At 40.4% G+C, this 18,226-nt stretch overlaps 1 protein-coding gene across 1 annotated transcript in view; it reads left to right on the top strand.

Annotated features, from left to right (window-relative positions):
- The window catches only part of otogl (otogelin-like), a 198,816-nt gene that overhangs the window by 28,484 nt on the left and 152,106 nt on the right, over positions 1 to 18,226 (top strand). Inside the window, exons 13-22 of the mRNA XM_041215660.1 lie at positions 1,340 to 1,472; positions 3,876 to 4,053; positions 5,301 to 5,425; positions 5,554 to 5,766; positions 8,198 to 8,363; positions 10,414 to 10,488; positions 12,352 to 12,395; positions 14,457 to 14,628; positions 16,699 to 16,806; positions 17,379 to 17,517. Of these exons, the coding sequence (XP_041071594.1) occupies positions 1,340 to 1,472; positions 3,876 to 4,053; positions 5,301 to 5,425; positions 5,554 to 5,766; positions 8,198 to 8,363; positions 10,414 to 10,488; positions 12,352 to 12,395; positions 14,457 to 14,628; positions 16,699 to 16,806; positions 17,379 to 17,517 (1,353 nt within the window). The remainder of the gene's footprint in view (positions 1 to 1,339; positions 1,473 to 3,875; positions 4,054 to 5,300; positions 5,426 to 5,553; positions 5,767 to 8,197; positions 8,364 to 10,413; positions 10,489 to 12,351; positions 12,396 to 14,456; positions 14,629 to 16,698; positions 16,807 to 17,378; positions 17,518 to 18,226) is intronic.

Here is an 18,226-nt window from a genome sequence, read left to right on the forward strand (position 1 = left end):
CATGCTAATACATTACCCCCAATTCCGTGAGCTCCTATCTTGTGCTCCTAGCTTTAATGTGGCACCTTATTGAAAGCCTTCTGGGAATCCAATATGCTACATCTAACAGTTCCCCTTTATCAACTCTGCTTGTTATATCCTCAAAGAACTTTAGCAAATTTGTCAAACATGATTTCTCTTTCACAAAACCATGCTGAGTCTGTTTGATTGCTTTTCTAAATGTCCTGTTATTTCTTCCCTAATAATGGACTCTAGCATTTTTCCAGTGATAGGTGTTAGGCTGACTGGCCTATAGTTTCCTGCTTTTTATCTCCCTCCCTTCTTGAATTGGGTCTTCACATTAGCGGTTTTCCAATCCGCTGGGACCCTCCCAGAATCCAGTGAGCTCTGGAATATTTCGACCAATGCCTCCACTACCTCTTCAGCTACTTCCTTTAAGGTCCACCATTGTCCTGTTAAGTGTCTGAGTGACACTTAATTCAAGGAACCTTCTCTAAAGAGGGGACATGGGGCTCCCGCTAGCTGGAGAGCTGGCAAACAAGATCCCCATCACCTCCGTTAAATCCAGCTGCATATTACTCTAAGAATTGCTTAAATCTTAGATATTGATAATGGGATTTCCTCAAAATTGCACATGGAAATCATAAAAATTACACCTAGGGATCATAAGCATATTCTATATTGTACAATAATAGTTACCCCAGTGGAGTTAAAATTTTGACAAACTCAATTTTTTTAACTGAAAGGCTAAAAATCCAAAAGAAAACAGAAAAAGGAGATATACACCTGACCTATCAATATGTGAAAATAAAACAGCCAGATTTAAGTTTTAAATAGCTTCCTCTATCTCCAGTATTGGACTTTCCAAAGCTATCTCCCACAGATACGTTCAATTTCTCAGATTTTTTTTTCTTCTGGTAAGAACTTCATCCTTTTCTCTTTCTCTGTAAAGCAGCTCTGATGAAAAGCTATCACCAAAATGTCCTTTCTTTTTAAGACGCTGATTGACCTGCAATTTCTTCATTGCTTTTTCTGTGCTTTATTAATGGAGCTAAAAGGGTTAAAAGTCATTCAATGCTCACAATGGAACACAATGATGTTTACAAGAAATATATTTTATTTTGGAGTCATGGTTAAAAAAAAACCACAACTGGATAAATTATAGGATTTTTTAGGGTGAAATGTGTTCCTGTTTACCAAAGTCAAATAGTTGATAAATTCAGCTTGGTAATGTTGTGTGACATGATATCTTTGCTTTATCGCAAAATATTCCTATGTCAGAACTATTGAGTAAATAGGTTTGAGCCTTATAGTGTATGTTTTAATTTTTTTCTTCCAGAATCTGGACCACAGTTGCATTCAGTCAGTAACCTTAGTGATAGAAGGTGATACAAGCAACCAAATAACCCTAACGAGAGCAGGAGAAATACACCTTGGCATCCATCAAGCAATTGGTCTGCCATATAACAATGGTAATTGGTTCCCTTATACTATCATGGAAGTCTGTAAAGAGGAATAATTAGCATTTCAGGAGAAAGAGCTACTCATTATTTGCCAAAATGACATGCAGTGCAAAGATAATATTTTATTTGCTGATGTGAATTATGTTACTGGAGCGTTAAATATTATTTGAAAGCCATGCTACTCCTTTCAATTTAAGAGCGCACACTATTATCATAATTGTTGCACATTCCTTCTATGTTTTATCTCTGATAACATAAAAGATTCGTTGAATATATACTGCTGTTCTGAATACATTTATAAATGATGGCAAATGGTGTGGGAAGGGGATAAAATGTAAAAATAGCGTTTGGCTCTTGTCAACTATGTAGATGAATTGACTCCCTTTTTTCCTTGCCTTTTTTCAGAACTAATTCTAAACCTAATAAAACTATGATTATTCTCTTAATGCTCTTCAACTGAAACTGGCACCATATTCCCCAGAACATAAGAAATAGGAGCTGGAGTAAGCCATTTTGCCCTCCAAGCCATTCCGCCATTCAGTTAGATCATTGCAGATCTTCTACCTCAATTTCACCTTTCCTACACTATCCATATATGCCTTAATTCCCATAGTACCCAAAATCTATCAATTGTTTTTTTGAATATACTCAACAACTGAGCATCCACAATTCTCTGTCACAGAAAATTTTAAAGATTCACAATCCTGTGAGAAGAGATTTCTCATCTCAGTCCTAAACGATTGACCCCTTATTCTAAGACTGTGACCCACTGTTCTAGATTTGAAGGGGAAGCATTTTCTCCGCATCAACTTTGTCAAGCCCCTTGGGCAGAATTTTACCCTTGGCGTGTGGGCTTGGTGTGGTTGGATAGCCAATTAAGGCCTGCCCAGAGTGATGCGCAAGAGGCAGTGCTGAGCGCAGCCTGTGCGGGCGGGGGGGGGAGGAGGGCAACAGGCCAAGTGCAAACTTCGCACATGTGCGTGACTGAACGCTGCATAATCTCACTGAGGCACGGAGCTGCCTCGGGGAGATGAAGAGATATTTTTTAAAAAGAACATTAAATGTAATAAAACATGTCTCCTCTTGTGACACTGTCACATGAGCAGGGGCATGTTTTTAATGAAAAAATAAAGTTTTTATTTTATTTTTATTTGCTTTTGGAAACCTCATCCTGCCCGTGGATGAAGTTTCCAAAAAAATGCAAAGGCTGCTTGGCCTTTTCGCCTGCCCGCCAACCGTTAACATTTCAAGTCCGTATGACTCTTCTTCAGAGCTAAAGAGAAGTAGAAATAGGCCAGCATATACTGCCCATCCCTAACTGCCCTTCAAAAGGTGGTGGTGAGCTGCCTTCTTGAACCGCTGCAGTCCACGTGGTGTATAGTGCTGTTAGGGAGGGAGTTCCAGGATTTTGACCCTGCAACAGTGAAGCAACGGCGATATATTTCCAAGCCAGAATGGTGTTTGGCTTGGAGGGGAACTTCCAGGTAGTGGCATTTGCATGTGACATATTTTTATTGAATTCAAATTTCACCATCTGCCATGGTGGGATTTAAACCCAGGTCCCCAGGTCTTTCATGTGGGTGTCTGCAATATGAGGCCAGTGACACTACCACTATGCCACCACTTCCCCCTACATTGTGCTCAACGTACAAGAGCTGTTGATCATATTGGGAAGCTTCTGTCATGCACTGCCACTGGGGCATAATTAGGAATGGACATTCTGTACAAGACAGCATTGAGAAATTGTAATATGAAAGCAAAATACTGTGGATGCTGGAAATCTGAAATAAAAACAGAAAGTGCTGGAAAAACTCAGCAGGTCTGGCATCTGTGGAGAGAGAAACAGAGTTAATGTTTTGAGTCCGTATGACTCTTCTTCAGAACTAAAGAGAAGTAGAAATATGATGGCATGTATTTATTTAGAATTGAGAACTTGTATGCAATATGTCCCAATTCCCAAATTTTAGGCAGCACCGCGCATGTTCCCCCTGCTATTGCAAATGGACAAAACAGGCAAAACTGAACAGAACATTTATGCTAATACATTCACTATTAATAAGTCCTTTGGTTCCAGCTGTCCATTTGGGTGAGGTGGCCCCCATGCTCCCTATTCTCTCATGGCTTTTTGAAATGCTTTTCCTTTCTGGTTTGTTGCTGGTAACATTTTCCTAAAATAATTGTAATCATTGACAATTTAAACTCTTCTTTCAGAAAATTTTCAAAATGAGATATCTTAATTATGTTGCAAACTGTGGGGCTGTATTTCACAAATACTTTAGCTTAGATTGTTAACGTAATTCTGATTGCAGTGCAAGAAAATATTGATATCTCCTGGCTGTAGATAAAACATTCTTGTGAGCTATCTGTTTGTAGTGCAAGCATTTTGTAAAATACAGATCTTGTTACTTGCAGGAATAGTTGAATGTCATAGATTATCATCCATATTTGTACAAGTGAAGACAAACATTGGTCTCTCGATGCGGTTTGACAAAGAAGGAGGAAGGCTGTATCTCCAAGTTGATAGCAGTTGGAGGGGAAACACTGTGGGCTTATGTGGAACATATAATGGAAACTTACGAGATGACTTCCTGTGAGTCCACACTACCAATTGTAAAAGTTTTACCTTTTACATGAAATACAAAGCTAAAATAATGTAACTTGATTTCTAATTGTGAAAAATGCTTTGAGCACAGGCCCAGGAAATTATATACCTGATATAATTTGATAGAGCGTATTATATAACTGATAATTTGTTACAGTGTCTTGTCTAGATTAAACATTTGTAGACATGCTTGTAAAGATTTGTAGCTGATCTCAGTTCAGGAACAGTTTTTTAGCTTCATGTTGCACACTTAACTGGGTTACCTTCCTTTCATTTGATTTCAGAGCACATCTGTGAGAACTCTCTGTTAAGTCAATACTATGGGGAGAGTATTAGCTGTCTTCATGAGGTGGGGGGAGGGGGCCCAGTAAAATCATGGGGTGGTGGGGGGGGGAGCCATGGAGGATCGGCTCCCGACCATGCCCTGCTTTTGGGGAATTTTACCGATGGAGGGTAAGGGAGTGGATAAGTTGGAACTGCAAAGGCCCTATTAAAGACCATTTTCCCAGGCTATTGGCATTTTGCCGACAGCTGATCAACTCTTGCTTGGCAGGGAGGCTAAATGGTGGCAGCAGCCCAGTGACAGCCTGGGGTTGGGGTGGGTGAGTGTGGGGTGGGGGAATCACAGGCAGGAAAGTCAGCCACCGCAGCCCCAACGCTTTCCTTGGAGGGGTTTCCCTCCATCAGGGGCAATTAGAAAAAATATATTCTGAGGCTCCTTCCTTCCTCAGTAGTGACCAACATTCCTGGTGGCACTGCTAAAGCTCCTGAGCTGCCAGCTATTCTCTGAGTCTTGTCTCCAGTTAATTAATGCTCCACATCAGTGGGGATGTGACCCCTGCTGACTTTCTCAGCAATGGGGGTGGGAAACTCAGCCATCCAAAAAATCCTGTCCGATATAGCTGGGCAAGATGCTGCAGCGTATAATTGAAGGATAATTGTATATTGGTGATATAGCCTCAAGAGATTATTGTAAAAGGAGAAAACATGATCCATGAAAATAGCACCAGTGGAAGGTTTGCTAATTGCCATATAAGCCTTGTCTTTAGGCATATTGGGTGATGCATACTATATTAAGAATTACATAAAACATAGTTGGACATGGAGTACGGTGGATCTCCTCAGTTGCGAGATTTGCTCAGCTGTTTGTATAAAATTTCTTATGTTTTTAGTTTGCTTATTGGTAAGGAAAGCTTGTTATAATGCATTGTAAATCCTTCCTTTTTCACTTCTAGCTCCCCTGTAGGTATGATTGAAGGTACTCCACAGTTACACGCCAATGCATGGAAGATTTCATCAGCTTGCGTAACTCCATTAAATATTCCTTTGGTTGATCCCTGTGATACTAACCAACAGAATGGTATATATTTTTAATTGATACATGCCGGGGTTATATAAGCTACATTGATTCATTTCTAAGAGTAAATTTCTAATTCCTAACTACAAACTTGATAATTTAAATCTTTTTTGCCTTATTTGCGCATCCAGCTTTATATTCATCAACAATGTGTGATATTCTCAATCAAGAACTCTTTGCACCATGCCATTCATTTGTGAATCCCAGCCCCTATTATCAACAGTGCCGATATGATGCTTGCAAATGTGGAAGTTTATGCATGTGTACAGCCCTTGCGCATTATGCTTATCTTTGCACCAAATACAAGGTCCATATCAATTTCAGATCGGAAGCGTCAGACTGTGGTAAGTTTTTAAGGGTGAATTTATAATAACAAGGTAGATGAGATAAATAGCAATGTCTCTGAAATTGAGTTATGCCACCTGTTACTTTCTATAGACTTGATACCTCAAGTGGTGTATACCCAACGTCGAGGTAGACTATTACGAGTGCAGAACTGACTGTTTTTGAATCCACTTGGATGTTTTTTTTCCTTGCTCACAATGAGCTGCTAGCTGGACCATCAACAATAATTAGGTATTTCACCTTAGGTAGAGAGAAACTGATGCTGTCAGCCTTGCTTGAGCTGCTTCGCCATCCGGCTAATCACAAAAGATTGAAGCCGATGTATGGAAGTCTGTGGCATGGACAGTTGCATGTGACTTGACAAGGGAAAGAATAGAAGAAAACTGAGGAGAAAAATTCTTAAAATGGGCAAGATTTGCTGATGTAGTTGGTTTGTAGGTCTGAAAACATCTACCAGATTGCGAGACACTTTCATCATTTTAACCGCTATTTTTGAAGAGTTGCAATTAATCAAAAAATACACGTTTGTTATTATTTTTACAATACTGCTTTGAGTTCCTGAAATTTGCAAATGACCTGTGAAATTTGCAGTTAAAGCCAGTAAAAGAGCTGAAATTTTTAGCATTTCTTCTCTTTTGTAAACAAATGGGTAACTTCCCTATTTAATATATATGGAAAGCAGGATGCTGGATGTGCTTAACTTTGTTGTGGATGAGTTTAAACAATTCAACTTTGTAGAATGAAAGATAAACAGTTCATCATGACCGAACTGCAAGGATGCTTCATTCACACTACTCAGTGGCTAAATAGTCAATAACAAGGTTTATTACTGATGAAATTTTCAGCCATACAGCTGCAGAGTGCTCAAACTTGTGCATGATGGCCCCATAAAACTGTATAAAATGCGCAATGCTTCCAGCAGGCTGAGTCTTCTCAGACAGGCATTTCATGATTTCCCAGTTTAGTGATATTGTTCCTCAGTGCTAGCTACAAAAAACTCATTGGATTTTTGTTAAAGAACAAGCAACTGCAAAAAAAAAAATGTCACTGCATCTTTGTGTTAAACCTAATTCTAATTACCCAAGGAAATAAAGTTTCAAGAGGTGAGGAGTTGAACAGAGGGTGGATTTCCTCTATTTCTTGCAATAAAAATTCAGAATAGGAGGTTGAGATTCCATTTCTTTCTTTAAGGAACATAACTAAATTTTAAATTGAAGATACAGTGCCATTAGATTGGGACTTTAGCACTGCAGACATGGTTGTAATTTCCATATACTGGTTGGCTGATTGAACTGTCTCGATGTTTTCATCCTACAGTCATTTGATTAATAATTTTGAAATACAAATGGAAAGTTAAAATGTAAGAGTTTTAACTGTTGGCTAAAAATTAAAATTTTCTTTCTGTTTCGGTGTTTATTCTGTGTCTTCCTGTTTTCTCTGATTTGTTTAATCAACAAAGCCCACCTAAAAGACCAGATTCTTCTTCCAGGCCGGTGCTCCTTTGAATTGGCCACCATGAGGCAAATGAGAGGGGGTGAAGGATGATATATCTCTGATTTTCTCTTCCAGCCCATGGTATCATTGCATCAACCTATTCCCTCTTCCTCCCAATTACAAGATAGCTAAGATCAAGAACTCACTGCCAATGCAGAATCGAAACTCAGTTGACACATCGAAGAAGGAATCTCCCCAGCTCCACGGGGACAGTGGGGGGGGTAGCATGTAGGCGGGACCAGGAGAAATTTCATGGAAGTCGTGAGTTCCCATCTCCAGGCAATCTTCCTGGAGATGAGCCATCACCTGCAGAGACAACCTGCCCATTAGTGGCGGGTAGCCAATCTGTATATTAAATGCCCATTTATGAGCTGATTAGGGCCACCGCCAGGATCTTCCATAAACATGAGCTCGTCCAAAGCCCTGCTACCTGTGTCTTGACTCCTGTTCCTCTATCACCCTTGTACTTGCTGAGCTACATTGACTCCCAGCCAAGCAACCTCTTGGTTTAAAAATGCTCATTCTTGTTTTCAAATCCCTCTGGGGCCTTGCTCCTCCCTATTTCCATGGTCTTTTACAGCCCCACGACCCTCCGAGTCAACTGCGCTCCTCTAATTTTGGCCTCTTGTACATTCCTGATTTTTATTTCTCCACCATTGATGACCACGTTTTCAGTTGCCTAGGCTATAAGCTCTGGAATTCCCCCGTTACACCTCTACCTTACTTTCCTCCTTTAAGATACTCCCTAAAACCTGCATCTTTTGTCAAGCTAACCTAATATCTCCTACGTGATTCGGTGTTATACTTTGTTTTATAATGCTCCCATGAAGAACCTTGGGAGTTTATAGTGTTAAAAGTGGTATACAAATAGTTGTGCACTGGATATCTTTTTGATGCTTTTGGTAAAATTCAGCTTAATTTTTTTCTGCTGTATAGGTATCATCTGCCCAGCTAACATGTTGTACCATACCTGTTCTTCTTCTTGTGGACGGACTTGCCAGTCACTTTCTATAAATGAAGTTTGTGGTGATGATTGTGCTGAAGGCTGCAACTGCCCAAATGGAACATTCTATGATGAAATATTGCATCGCTGTGTGGCACAGTAAGTTTGTTTTTGAACTATTGTATCCCAGTGCATCACTCCTGTTTAGCAATAAACTGAACCATTTCATTACACTTTGTCACTCTGTGTCTGTTAACACATTTACCCTGGGGACTGCAGTCAGATCAGTAATAAAACCTACCTGAATCTAAATTCTGATTTTCCATAAGTTTTACACCCTTAATCAATATTAGCCCCAAGTGCACCCTGTCCAGGAGTGGTTTACACAAACCCTAAATTGGAGGATGTATTTTGTTTTTTTTGCCATTTTCACTGTACCACCTACTTTGTAATTCCATGAGCCCTGTATCACCACCTCCTTCAGTAACACAGTTCTGAGGACATTATGTAAATTCACCAATATTAGGAATTCCTCCTGGGTGCTAGAAAGGTGCTGCACACTGGAGCTGTGCTTTGCCTTTGAGGGAGATGTCTGCTAAAATTTTCTGCTACATTCCAATATGTTTCAATATATTCCAATATGAAGAGTCATATTCAACTCAAAACGTTAGCTCTGCTTCTCTCTCCACAGATGCTGCCAGACCTGCTGAGTTTTTCTAGCACTTTCCATTTCTAAACGGGAGGTTCACTCAATCCACATTTGAGTATTGCTGAAAAAAGACATTTTGTGAAAGCTTTCATTTTGCACTCAGCAGGACAATCACAAGAATACCAATGTCAGAGGAAGCAACAACTTTATACTGTATGAGAAGAGAGTACTGATTGGTTGGCAAGTGGACTCTGATTGGTAGAGATGTTGCCATGGAGAATGCACCAGTTAATGGTGAATGACAGATAATTACCAAGCATTGTTTGAAATTTAAACCAGGCAGCTTGTCTCTGCTAGATCAAAGCATTGCCCTGAGAAATGAATCAATGAATGGCTTTCACTTATTTTGTTTAGTTGAAACAGGCGCAATGTGTGTACATGTTCTTTCTGTCCACAAGGAACAGGGCCCGCTATATTAAAATATGCAGCTTCCAGTACACGCAAATGTGCCACATTGCAAGCCCAATTGACAATCTTAAATCGGTTGTCAGTGTAGATTTTTAGCACACTGTGGATTATTTAGCAAATATTCTCCAACCACGGAATCAGATCTAATGTTGGACACTGTATTTTGAGTTTTGCAAGCATGGGCTGGTTGGGTATGGTCTTTATCTTGCCCACTGCAAACAGCGGAAGGTACAGGCTGTTTGATATGATCCACCAGCCTTTGGGATGTACAGCCTACATACCCAGCATCACTCTAACACTGAAATTCATATACTACATTACTCATTAGTGTGATAGGCAGAATGTCTTTTTGATTTGACAGCAGCATCCTGTTAGTGGCGAATACCACTTGTGTTGCTACTGCATAGTAACAGCTTGAAACAGCTAGCTTCACCTATTGCTCAAATTTTTGAGATACCTTGCTCTTCCAGGGTAATCTGAGATAGACTGGACATTTTTTCAGGGCCTGTTCATGAGTTTGTGTGCTATACAGCACAAAATGATCTGATCAGGGTAGCCATTATCCTTCAGGATGCGCCCTATTTCAGCATCAATCTTGCATGGTGAACAAATGGCTTGGGCCCTATTTACAAGGCTGCTGATAAGACCTATTTTATAGCATGTGCAACTGTAAGAATCCCAACGCATGTATTGACCAGTGAACATAGGCTTGTGGTAGACTGTAGCAGAGTTCTCAACTGGTACGTCAAGGAAAGGGAGTTCATTTGACTGCTCCATTTCAAAGGTGAATTTTAGCGCAGGATGGAACCCATTAAGACATGCAAATAAATTGTTAAATGCAGCTATGGATTTGACACTAATCTTAACCAAGGCATTGATTCTAAATAATGTGAAAAAATGACTCACTGGCAGCCTCTCCAGAACACCACTATTATTCTTCTCCTAAAGAATAAATTGGAACACTTCAGAACTTAATCACCATGACATACACAATTCCTTAAAGTCTAATTGTTTCATAGATATTTATATAATAATGTTATATAGTCAGTAAATAAGAAACATGGCTCAGAGTCTCCCTTTTGCTTCTTCTAGATCTCGGTGCTCCTGTCACTTTATGGGAGGAATATTTCAGGCAGGAGAGGTCACCTACAGTAACTCAGGACCATGGTATGACCCCTGTTCTTTGTTGAAGATTCCCATTCAGATTCCACACTACACCGTAATGAGAACGGGGAAATCATATCACATTTCTAAATCTTTGCTGAGTTGGGAACAATGTTTAATTGGATTTCTGAGATTCCTTTGGTAACTTGATGGGCTTTTATATGAAATGGCTTAAAGGATTGTCCCAAATTTGCAGCAATAAATTGCTTAAATTATTTTCAGGCTTGTATGGGTTTAGTCATTAGTTTTGTTCAGTACTTTCAGAAAGTTGATGACAATTTATATTAACCATTTGGACTTTGGAATCAAAAACACTGGCCAGGATTTTCCCCTCGGTGATTTGGGGGCGGGGTCCGCTCGCCGAGGGGAAAATGAGGCGGGATGACGTGGGGAGAAATCCCCAACATCATCCCTGTCCCTTTAAATTTTTAGGAAGGCGCGTGGACAGATAAATCAGCTGTCCACCTGCCGACCTGTCAGTGGCCAATTGAGGCCATTGACAGGCTAATTAAGATAACTAAAGACTTGCCCGGCCAACCTTAAGGCTGGTGGGCAGGCCAGGAGCCTCAGCAGGCTGCAGATTATTAATGAAACTTCATCCACTGGTGGGATGAAGTTTCATGACCGTTTTTTAAAAACTTAGTAAATTTTATGTGTTTATTATTAGCATGTCCCATCTCGTGTGACATTGTCACATGAGGGGGATATGTTAATAATTTTAATATCTATTTTTAGACTTTACTTACCTCTCATGACTCTCCCTGAGCAGAACTTTGCCTCAGGGAGCAGTGTGCTCTTTCGCGTGCATGCGTGAAAGAGCGCACTTTGACAGATGGGGAATCCCCCCCCCCCACCAACGCACCGGAAGCGCATAGCACTTCCTGTTGGGCAGGCTGCTGGGCGGGCCTTAATTGGCCCGCCCACTCAAAATGGCGGCGGGCCCCGTTTTGGTGGCGGGGTTTGGCTGTCCGCCCGCCGCCAAGCCGGTGGGGCCCGCACGCCATCCAGGGGCAAAATTCTGCCCACTATTTCTAAATTTACAGATGACACCAAACTTGGGGGATTTCAATACTGAGGAGGACTGCAACAAACTAGGACATTAATAAACTTGCAGAATGGGCAAATAATTGGCAAATGAAGTTCAACACATATGAATGTTAGGTATCACATTTTGGTAGAAAGATTAGAGAAGTCACTTATTACTTGAAAGGTGCAATTCCAAGTGGGGTGGAGGAACAAAGGGACCTCGGAGTACAATACAACAGTTATTAAAAGTTATGCCACAGTTTTGTAGCGGAGATTTACAAGGATAATGCTAGGAATGCACAGACATCTCAGGAAATGATTGACAGACTGTCTCTCTTTTCTACTGAAAAAGACTGAGGAATGACCTAATAGAGATCTTTAAAATTCTGAAAGGTTTTGATAGAGTGAATAACGAGAGAGAGTGTTTCCTCTTGTGGGGAAGAGAATAACTAGAGGTAATCAATATAAGTTAGTCACCAAGAAATTCAATAGGGAATTCAGAAGAAACTTTGTTATTCAAAGTGTGGTGAGATTGTGGAACCTGCAACCACAGGAAGTGATTGAAGCAAATCGTATAGATGCATTTAAGGGGAAGTTGGACAAGCATATGAGGAAGAAGGGAATAGAGGGTTATGATGATAGATTTTGATGAGGAAAAATGGGAGGAGGCTCGAGTGGAACATGAACACTGTCATGGACTAGGTGGGCTGGATGGCCTTTTTGTATATCAATAATCCTATGTTATTTTGTTGCATTTCAGTTTTGCTGCAGTAATTCTGAAAATTATACAATGTTAACTAATATTCAGTGGAACTAATGATATGTTCCTTGTTTTTTTAGTCTGTGTAGGAATGGAAGGGTAGGGTGTGCCCCTACAGAGCCAGGTATGTTATGATTATCCATCATTAACATTACAATATCAATTCATAAGATGTACATTTGGGAGGTACTTTGTATTTAGAGAAAAGCATTACCTGCAATTATTCTTAAACTTATTTTGAGCAAATGTAATTTGAATGTTCAGGTTGACTTTGAAGTGCAAACACTTGTCATTTGTTTCCAGAACTCCTGTGAACTCAATGTTAAGGGAAAGTACACCATTAATATGAAAAATGTATTACTGAATCATGGATATCACAGTCCAAATGGATTTTTCTTGAGAATTAATATTTAATCAAGTGTTGCCAACAGTAATAACCAAACAAAATAGTTTTATGATGGTTCTTTTGTTTTGTTTGAGATTCTGTGGAAGAGGACAACCACTACCCATGGATGCCGATGTTTCATTAGATCAATGCTCCTTTACTGTGCTTCCTGAGGAAAGCTTGATTTTTGGGTACAAAGTGAGGATAAAGAGGCATAGATCTCCAGCGCTGGGTCTCCAGCCTTCATTGCCTGGCAGGGGCTTAGAGGGGAGAGAGCTTATATTTGCTGCAGACAAAGGCAAGGAGCAGCTATGCAACTGAGGCTGGAGAGCTTTTTAAGAGCTTTCCACCTCAGCTGTCTCTGGTTAGGTGGATGGGGCCTGGTTGAAAGGATGCATAGAAGATACTGGCAGAAGGCCAATAGATCCACTGGGGAGTGATTGACTGCTGTTGCTGAGTTTGGTTGATTTTCAGCTGGGTGATATTAGTGTTCTACCAAACCCCTCTGGGATACTCTGCTGTCCAATTATGTGCAGAATGCTGCCCAGGGGATGAGTCTGTGCCTGGGGTACATCAGCACATGTAAGTAACAAACCCAGAGCCATAATTGGAATGCGTACCACCCATCCCAGTGGAGAATAGGAGGAAAATCTGCCCTCATATCTTCAGTTCCTTTCAGTTCCACTCTGGTAGTGTTATATCACAGAGATGATGGGCTGGATTTTTGCGGAGTTGGGGAAACTCTGTGGATCTTTAAAAATGGGGGCCGGGACTCAATTTTGGGATTCTCAGTCCCATTCCTGGCGCCCCCAATTTTCATCAGTACGGAATAAGGATGTGTGCCAGTGTGGGTCGTGAGCCCGCACCCTGCACTCCCTACGTGGCTAGCTCCATTATGGGGATAGGCACCTCCTAAATCCCACCCCCCCCAAAAATTTTTGTGAAGTCAGGCCAATATGCATTCTTGGCAGAGAGCCCAGACATCCATTAGACTGTTGGAACAGCTGTTCCCATGGGAAAACTTTGCTTGATTGATGGCTTTTTCTCTTAGATCTAATTCTGAATTGCTCAGTGTTTATTTACACAAGATAAAGAAGTTTCAAGTAGTTGTAGTTTCTGCTATTGATACTTTAAAGGGCTGATTGATTGACACTTTTATAGGCCTGGGGTAAAAGTAATTTTTTTGAAGAAAGTTATTTAAAAGCTTTTTCACACATGCCATTGTCACTATAATGTTCATTGGTACCGTAGAGAGTGTATACTGGGTGGATACATGGAAGTGCCATAGGTTGGCGTGGAGGACATGAGGGGGCATGGGGGGGGGGTTGGGTGGAGGGGCATGAGTTGGCATGGAAGGGGCGTGGGGAGTGAGGGGCTATGAGGGCTGTTTTCTATTTTATTGCTTTTATGACAACTGGGATGAAGATCCAGAGCAGCAAGGGTCGGCGGTGTGCGGGGGGTGGGGGGGGGACCTTTTAAGCAGCCTGCCTGAGCACTTGGCAGTCCTTGTGGCTGCCTCTGCACTGTTTTTGGGGCCGGTGAGACAGGCTTAGTTAAACACCTGCCCCCTGGAATGAAAATCCCATCTTTGTAGGCACTTCCTCCCAGGTAGCAGGCCTTTCCACCTCTAGGATGAAAATTTGGCCCGATATGTGTATTTTATTTAATTTTACATCTTAAAAATACACATGTATTCCTAATCTGAATTTTTCTAATAATTTGATAAAACCATTTATGTTAACAACTGCTGCTTTCATTTGTGAACTGTATAACAAATAGCATTATATCTATTTAATGCAGAACCTGAACCTCGGGAGTGTCCTAACAATAAGAGATATTTTGACTGTAGAGATCCTCAGCCTGGCCTGCCTTGGACAGGAGCAGCATGTGAAGTCACTTGTGAAAACCTTATGATGAATATTACCTGTTCACCCATGACTCCGTGTATTTCAGGTTGTGTTTGTCCTCCTGGGTAAGCGTATTGAAATATTGAAGAGCAGATTAAAAACCTGAATGTTTACCATTGTTTTCATGAGGTAGATCTCATATCTTATGTTATATAAAGAAGAGCAAGCAATTTGCAGTGTAGCTGGGTACTTGCAAGTGGGGAGGGGGCAGCAACTGTCAGTGGCACCATGATGCTATGTCCAAGAGCTGGCAGTTTCAGATGAAGACCCTCAAAGTGACCACTTTCCTAAAGACAACCATTCCCTGAGCAATCAGTTGCTTTATGCAGGGAACCACAACAGTTGGGGACAGGAATTTTGGAAAAGGTGGGAATTCTGGTAGAAGCTGATATCCACCAGCCCTGCTTCTTTCATGAACATTAGGACTGAAGAGAGTGAAGAAAACTTGGGTTGAAACATGATAGAAAATGCTCGCCGAAGAGGATGCATACTGCGGCATATTGTACGAGGATCGAGAGGTGCACCTGCGAGTCTCAACCTGTGGTCCCAATTTCCTATAATTAAACATTGGGAAGATGGAAGTGATCATTGTTGGTACCTGCCACAGGCATTGTACACTTGGCATCAATTCGACCTGTCTCCCTGAGCAGTGTCTTGGGCTGATGCATACCGTTTGTAATCTTGGCTTTCTATTCAACTTGGAGATAAGTTTACAATCCCATTTCCTCTTTATCACAAAGGTCTCCTGCTTCCACCATCATAATTGCCTGCTTCAGCCCATTTATCCCCGGTACTGTCACCCATTGTCACCTCCAAACTTGACTACTTCAATGCTCTTCTAGCTGAATCCCCATCCACCATCCTCCATAAACTCTACTTTCCCCCATAGTCTATCCCAAACACCTGTCCTTGCTGATTGACATTGGCTCCTGGTTCCCCTCTGGTGCCTCCCATTTGAAACTTCCATCCTTAACATTTAAATCCTTTTATGGCTTTCCCCCTCTCTATCTCTGCAACCTCCTTGAGCTCTATAGTGTGCCATCAAATTTTCTGTTCCTCTGGCTCCAGTCTCTGGTGCATCCCCACCTCCTTTTACACCATTTTTGACATAGAGCCTTTAGTCACTTAGGCTCCATAGTCTGGAATTTCCTCTCGTAAACCTCCCCACCTTTTCACCTTCTGCCCCTCCTTTACGACTCCATTAAAATCTACCAAAGTTTCACCAAAGTTTTTGTTCCCCTTCCTCATATCTCCTCCTTTGACTCAGTGACCTTTTTTTGTAGTAACAGCTCCATGAAATGCTTTGGGGCTTTTTGCTATATGAAAGTTGTGATATAAATGCAGGTTCTTGTGGCCACTGCAAATATAAATAATCAGAACAACTAAGGTGAAAATTTGTGGTAGGTTGTTGCAAACCAGCAAGGTGACAATGGAGACATTATTGTGTTGATATTAAACTAAATATCTCAAAGAACTAATGAATTATCTCAGAAGACCCAAAACTGTTCCTTACATATATTCTATAAATTCCTATTTTCTATAACAAATCATAGCTTTAAATAATCCAACCAGATAAAAAGGTCAGTAGAATTCCATGGTGAAGGATAGTTGTGTACAATGGCAAGAAAAGAAATAGTTATTGCAATTAGTACTAAGATTCCTCAGTAGATTAATATAATTAATCTTTTAATAGTATCACAACACCAAACCATTGCTACCAGTGGAAAGGACTATGGAAGCATTTTGAAAGTATTTATGAAATTCTGTAGAGCTTCCTATTGCAAGTACACACATGACCAAAAGATCTGACAATTTAAAGGAGTTTCATTGCTAGAAAGTAACTGCTGTTAAGAAAAAGCTCTGTATTCTAGCATAATTGTGCAAAGCTACCAAAATTATGAGGATGAATTTCCTGAAGTTTCTTCCATATCGCTGCCATGACTTCAGTGCAGTTCAGCGGAACTCTTGTTTCCATGCATAAAATTAGTTCTGCAAATTTACAGCAACAGAGGGAGAGGCACTCTGTTGAAATTCACCCCCTAACACTGACTGTTTCGGACTATTATAAGTCTACTTCATAAAGTATGTGCAAAATTGGATATTGTCACTTTGATTTTCTTTGTGTGGTGCCTTAGGTTGATTAAACATGGTGGGGACTGTTTTTTGCCTGAAAATTGTCCATGCAGTTGGAAAGGTCAGGAATATTTTCCAGGAGAAGTGGTTTCTACAGTCTGTTACACCTGGTAAGTGCAAATTTGTTCTCTTTTAGATGAAACTGAATTATTTATTGGTGCTATTTTGTTTATGTGTGGTAAAATTATCATAAAAAGCTTTATCATGATGTAAATCATCGATTTAAAATATTTATTCTCCAAGCTTCTCTGGCTAAATATAATCAATAACAAGTGATGGAGCTGTTTCTACCCCTGTATCATGGGATTGCCATTCGGTTTTTAAAAATTGAAAAAAATCTGAACAGGTCACCTGACCAACAGCCTGATTGGCAACAGGGTGAATTTCTCTGGGTAAATTTGAAAACAAGTACAGGGTGCTGCCTTAGTTCTCTCTCCACATCTAGATTAATGGACAGTATATAACGATGACTTCTCACTTGTATTGTCCAACAAATGCTGTTGGTACTCCATTTCCCAGTCCAATTACTGGTGTTTTTTTAAAAAAAATCTCTGAATGACACATTTGTTGAAGATGACCATTGAGGTCATCACTCTTGATTCTTTTATTAACTGAAAAAATGTTCAGTGCAGCCTGGTGCTGCATATTTTACATTAAATTTAATGGTGCTTTACTGTCTTAGTGTTTGTCAGCGAGGAGTTTTCAACTGCACATACCAACCATGTCCTGCAGTGTGCACCATCTACAGTGATCGTCATTATCGTAGTTTTGATGGGCTGGAGTATGATTATGTCAGTGACTGTCAAGTATATCTGGTGAAGGTAAGGAGTATGCCTGAATTCAACATCAAGTGCTCTAGTCCACCCACACCTTAAACACTGTGTCTGGTTCTTGAGACATTTAAACCCTAGGAATGTTGGACTGAAGATCCCTGGAGAGAGGGGGTTAAAATATAGGACACTGATCATTTTGGAACACCACTCTTCACCTTTTGGCAGGCTGAGTAATTATTTTTAACCATTACTCTCTGTTTTCTGTTTTGTTTGATATATTCTGCTACAAGTCCACTGACTCCATGTGTCTTCACTTTAGCCATGAATCTACTGTGCGGAACCTTATTGAAAGCTTTTTGAAAATGTCTTTAATGAAGGGGCTATTAGGCTCTTCAAACTTGTTTGCTGAGATTATTTCAGATTTTGAGTAGATTGTGTGTTTTCTCTCCAGGTGGATGCTGGTTCTCTATTTTTTGCTGCACTATGTTTCTTAATTTAAATAAAATCCTATGGATTATCCTCAGTTAATTGTATATTGATTGAATCATCCTGTACTGTTGTCTGAACATTTGTGGACTAGAGGGCTTAGTCAAGTTGCAATCAGCAATTCAATACACCTTATACAGTTCTCATACAGTTAAATTTTATAGGGATCCCTACTTTGGTCCTCCTATTCTTTCTCCAAATACCCCTGATAGGGGAATTTTTACTGGAGTTGGGTGCAAAAAAATAAATTTTGAACAATTTTGTGCAAAGG

Source organism: Carcharodon carcharias, chromosome 21 (assembly GCF_017639515.1).
Source record: "Carcharodon carcharias isolate sCarCar2 chromosome 21, sCarCar2.pri, whole genome shotgun sequence".
Lineage (NCBI taxonomy): Eukaryota > Metazoa > Chordata > Chondrichthyes > Lamniformes > Lamnidae > Carcharodon > Carcharodon carcharias.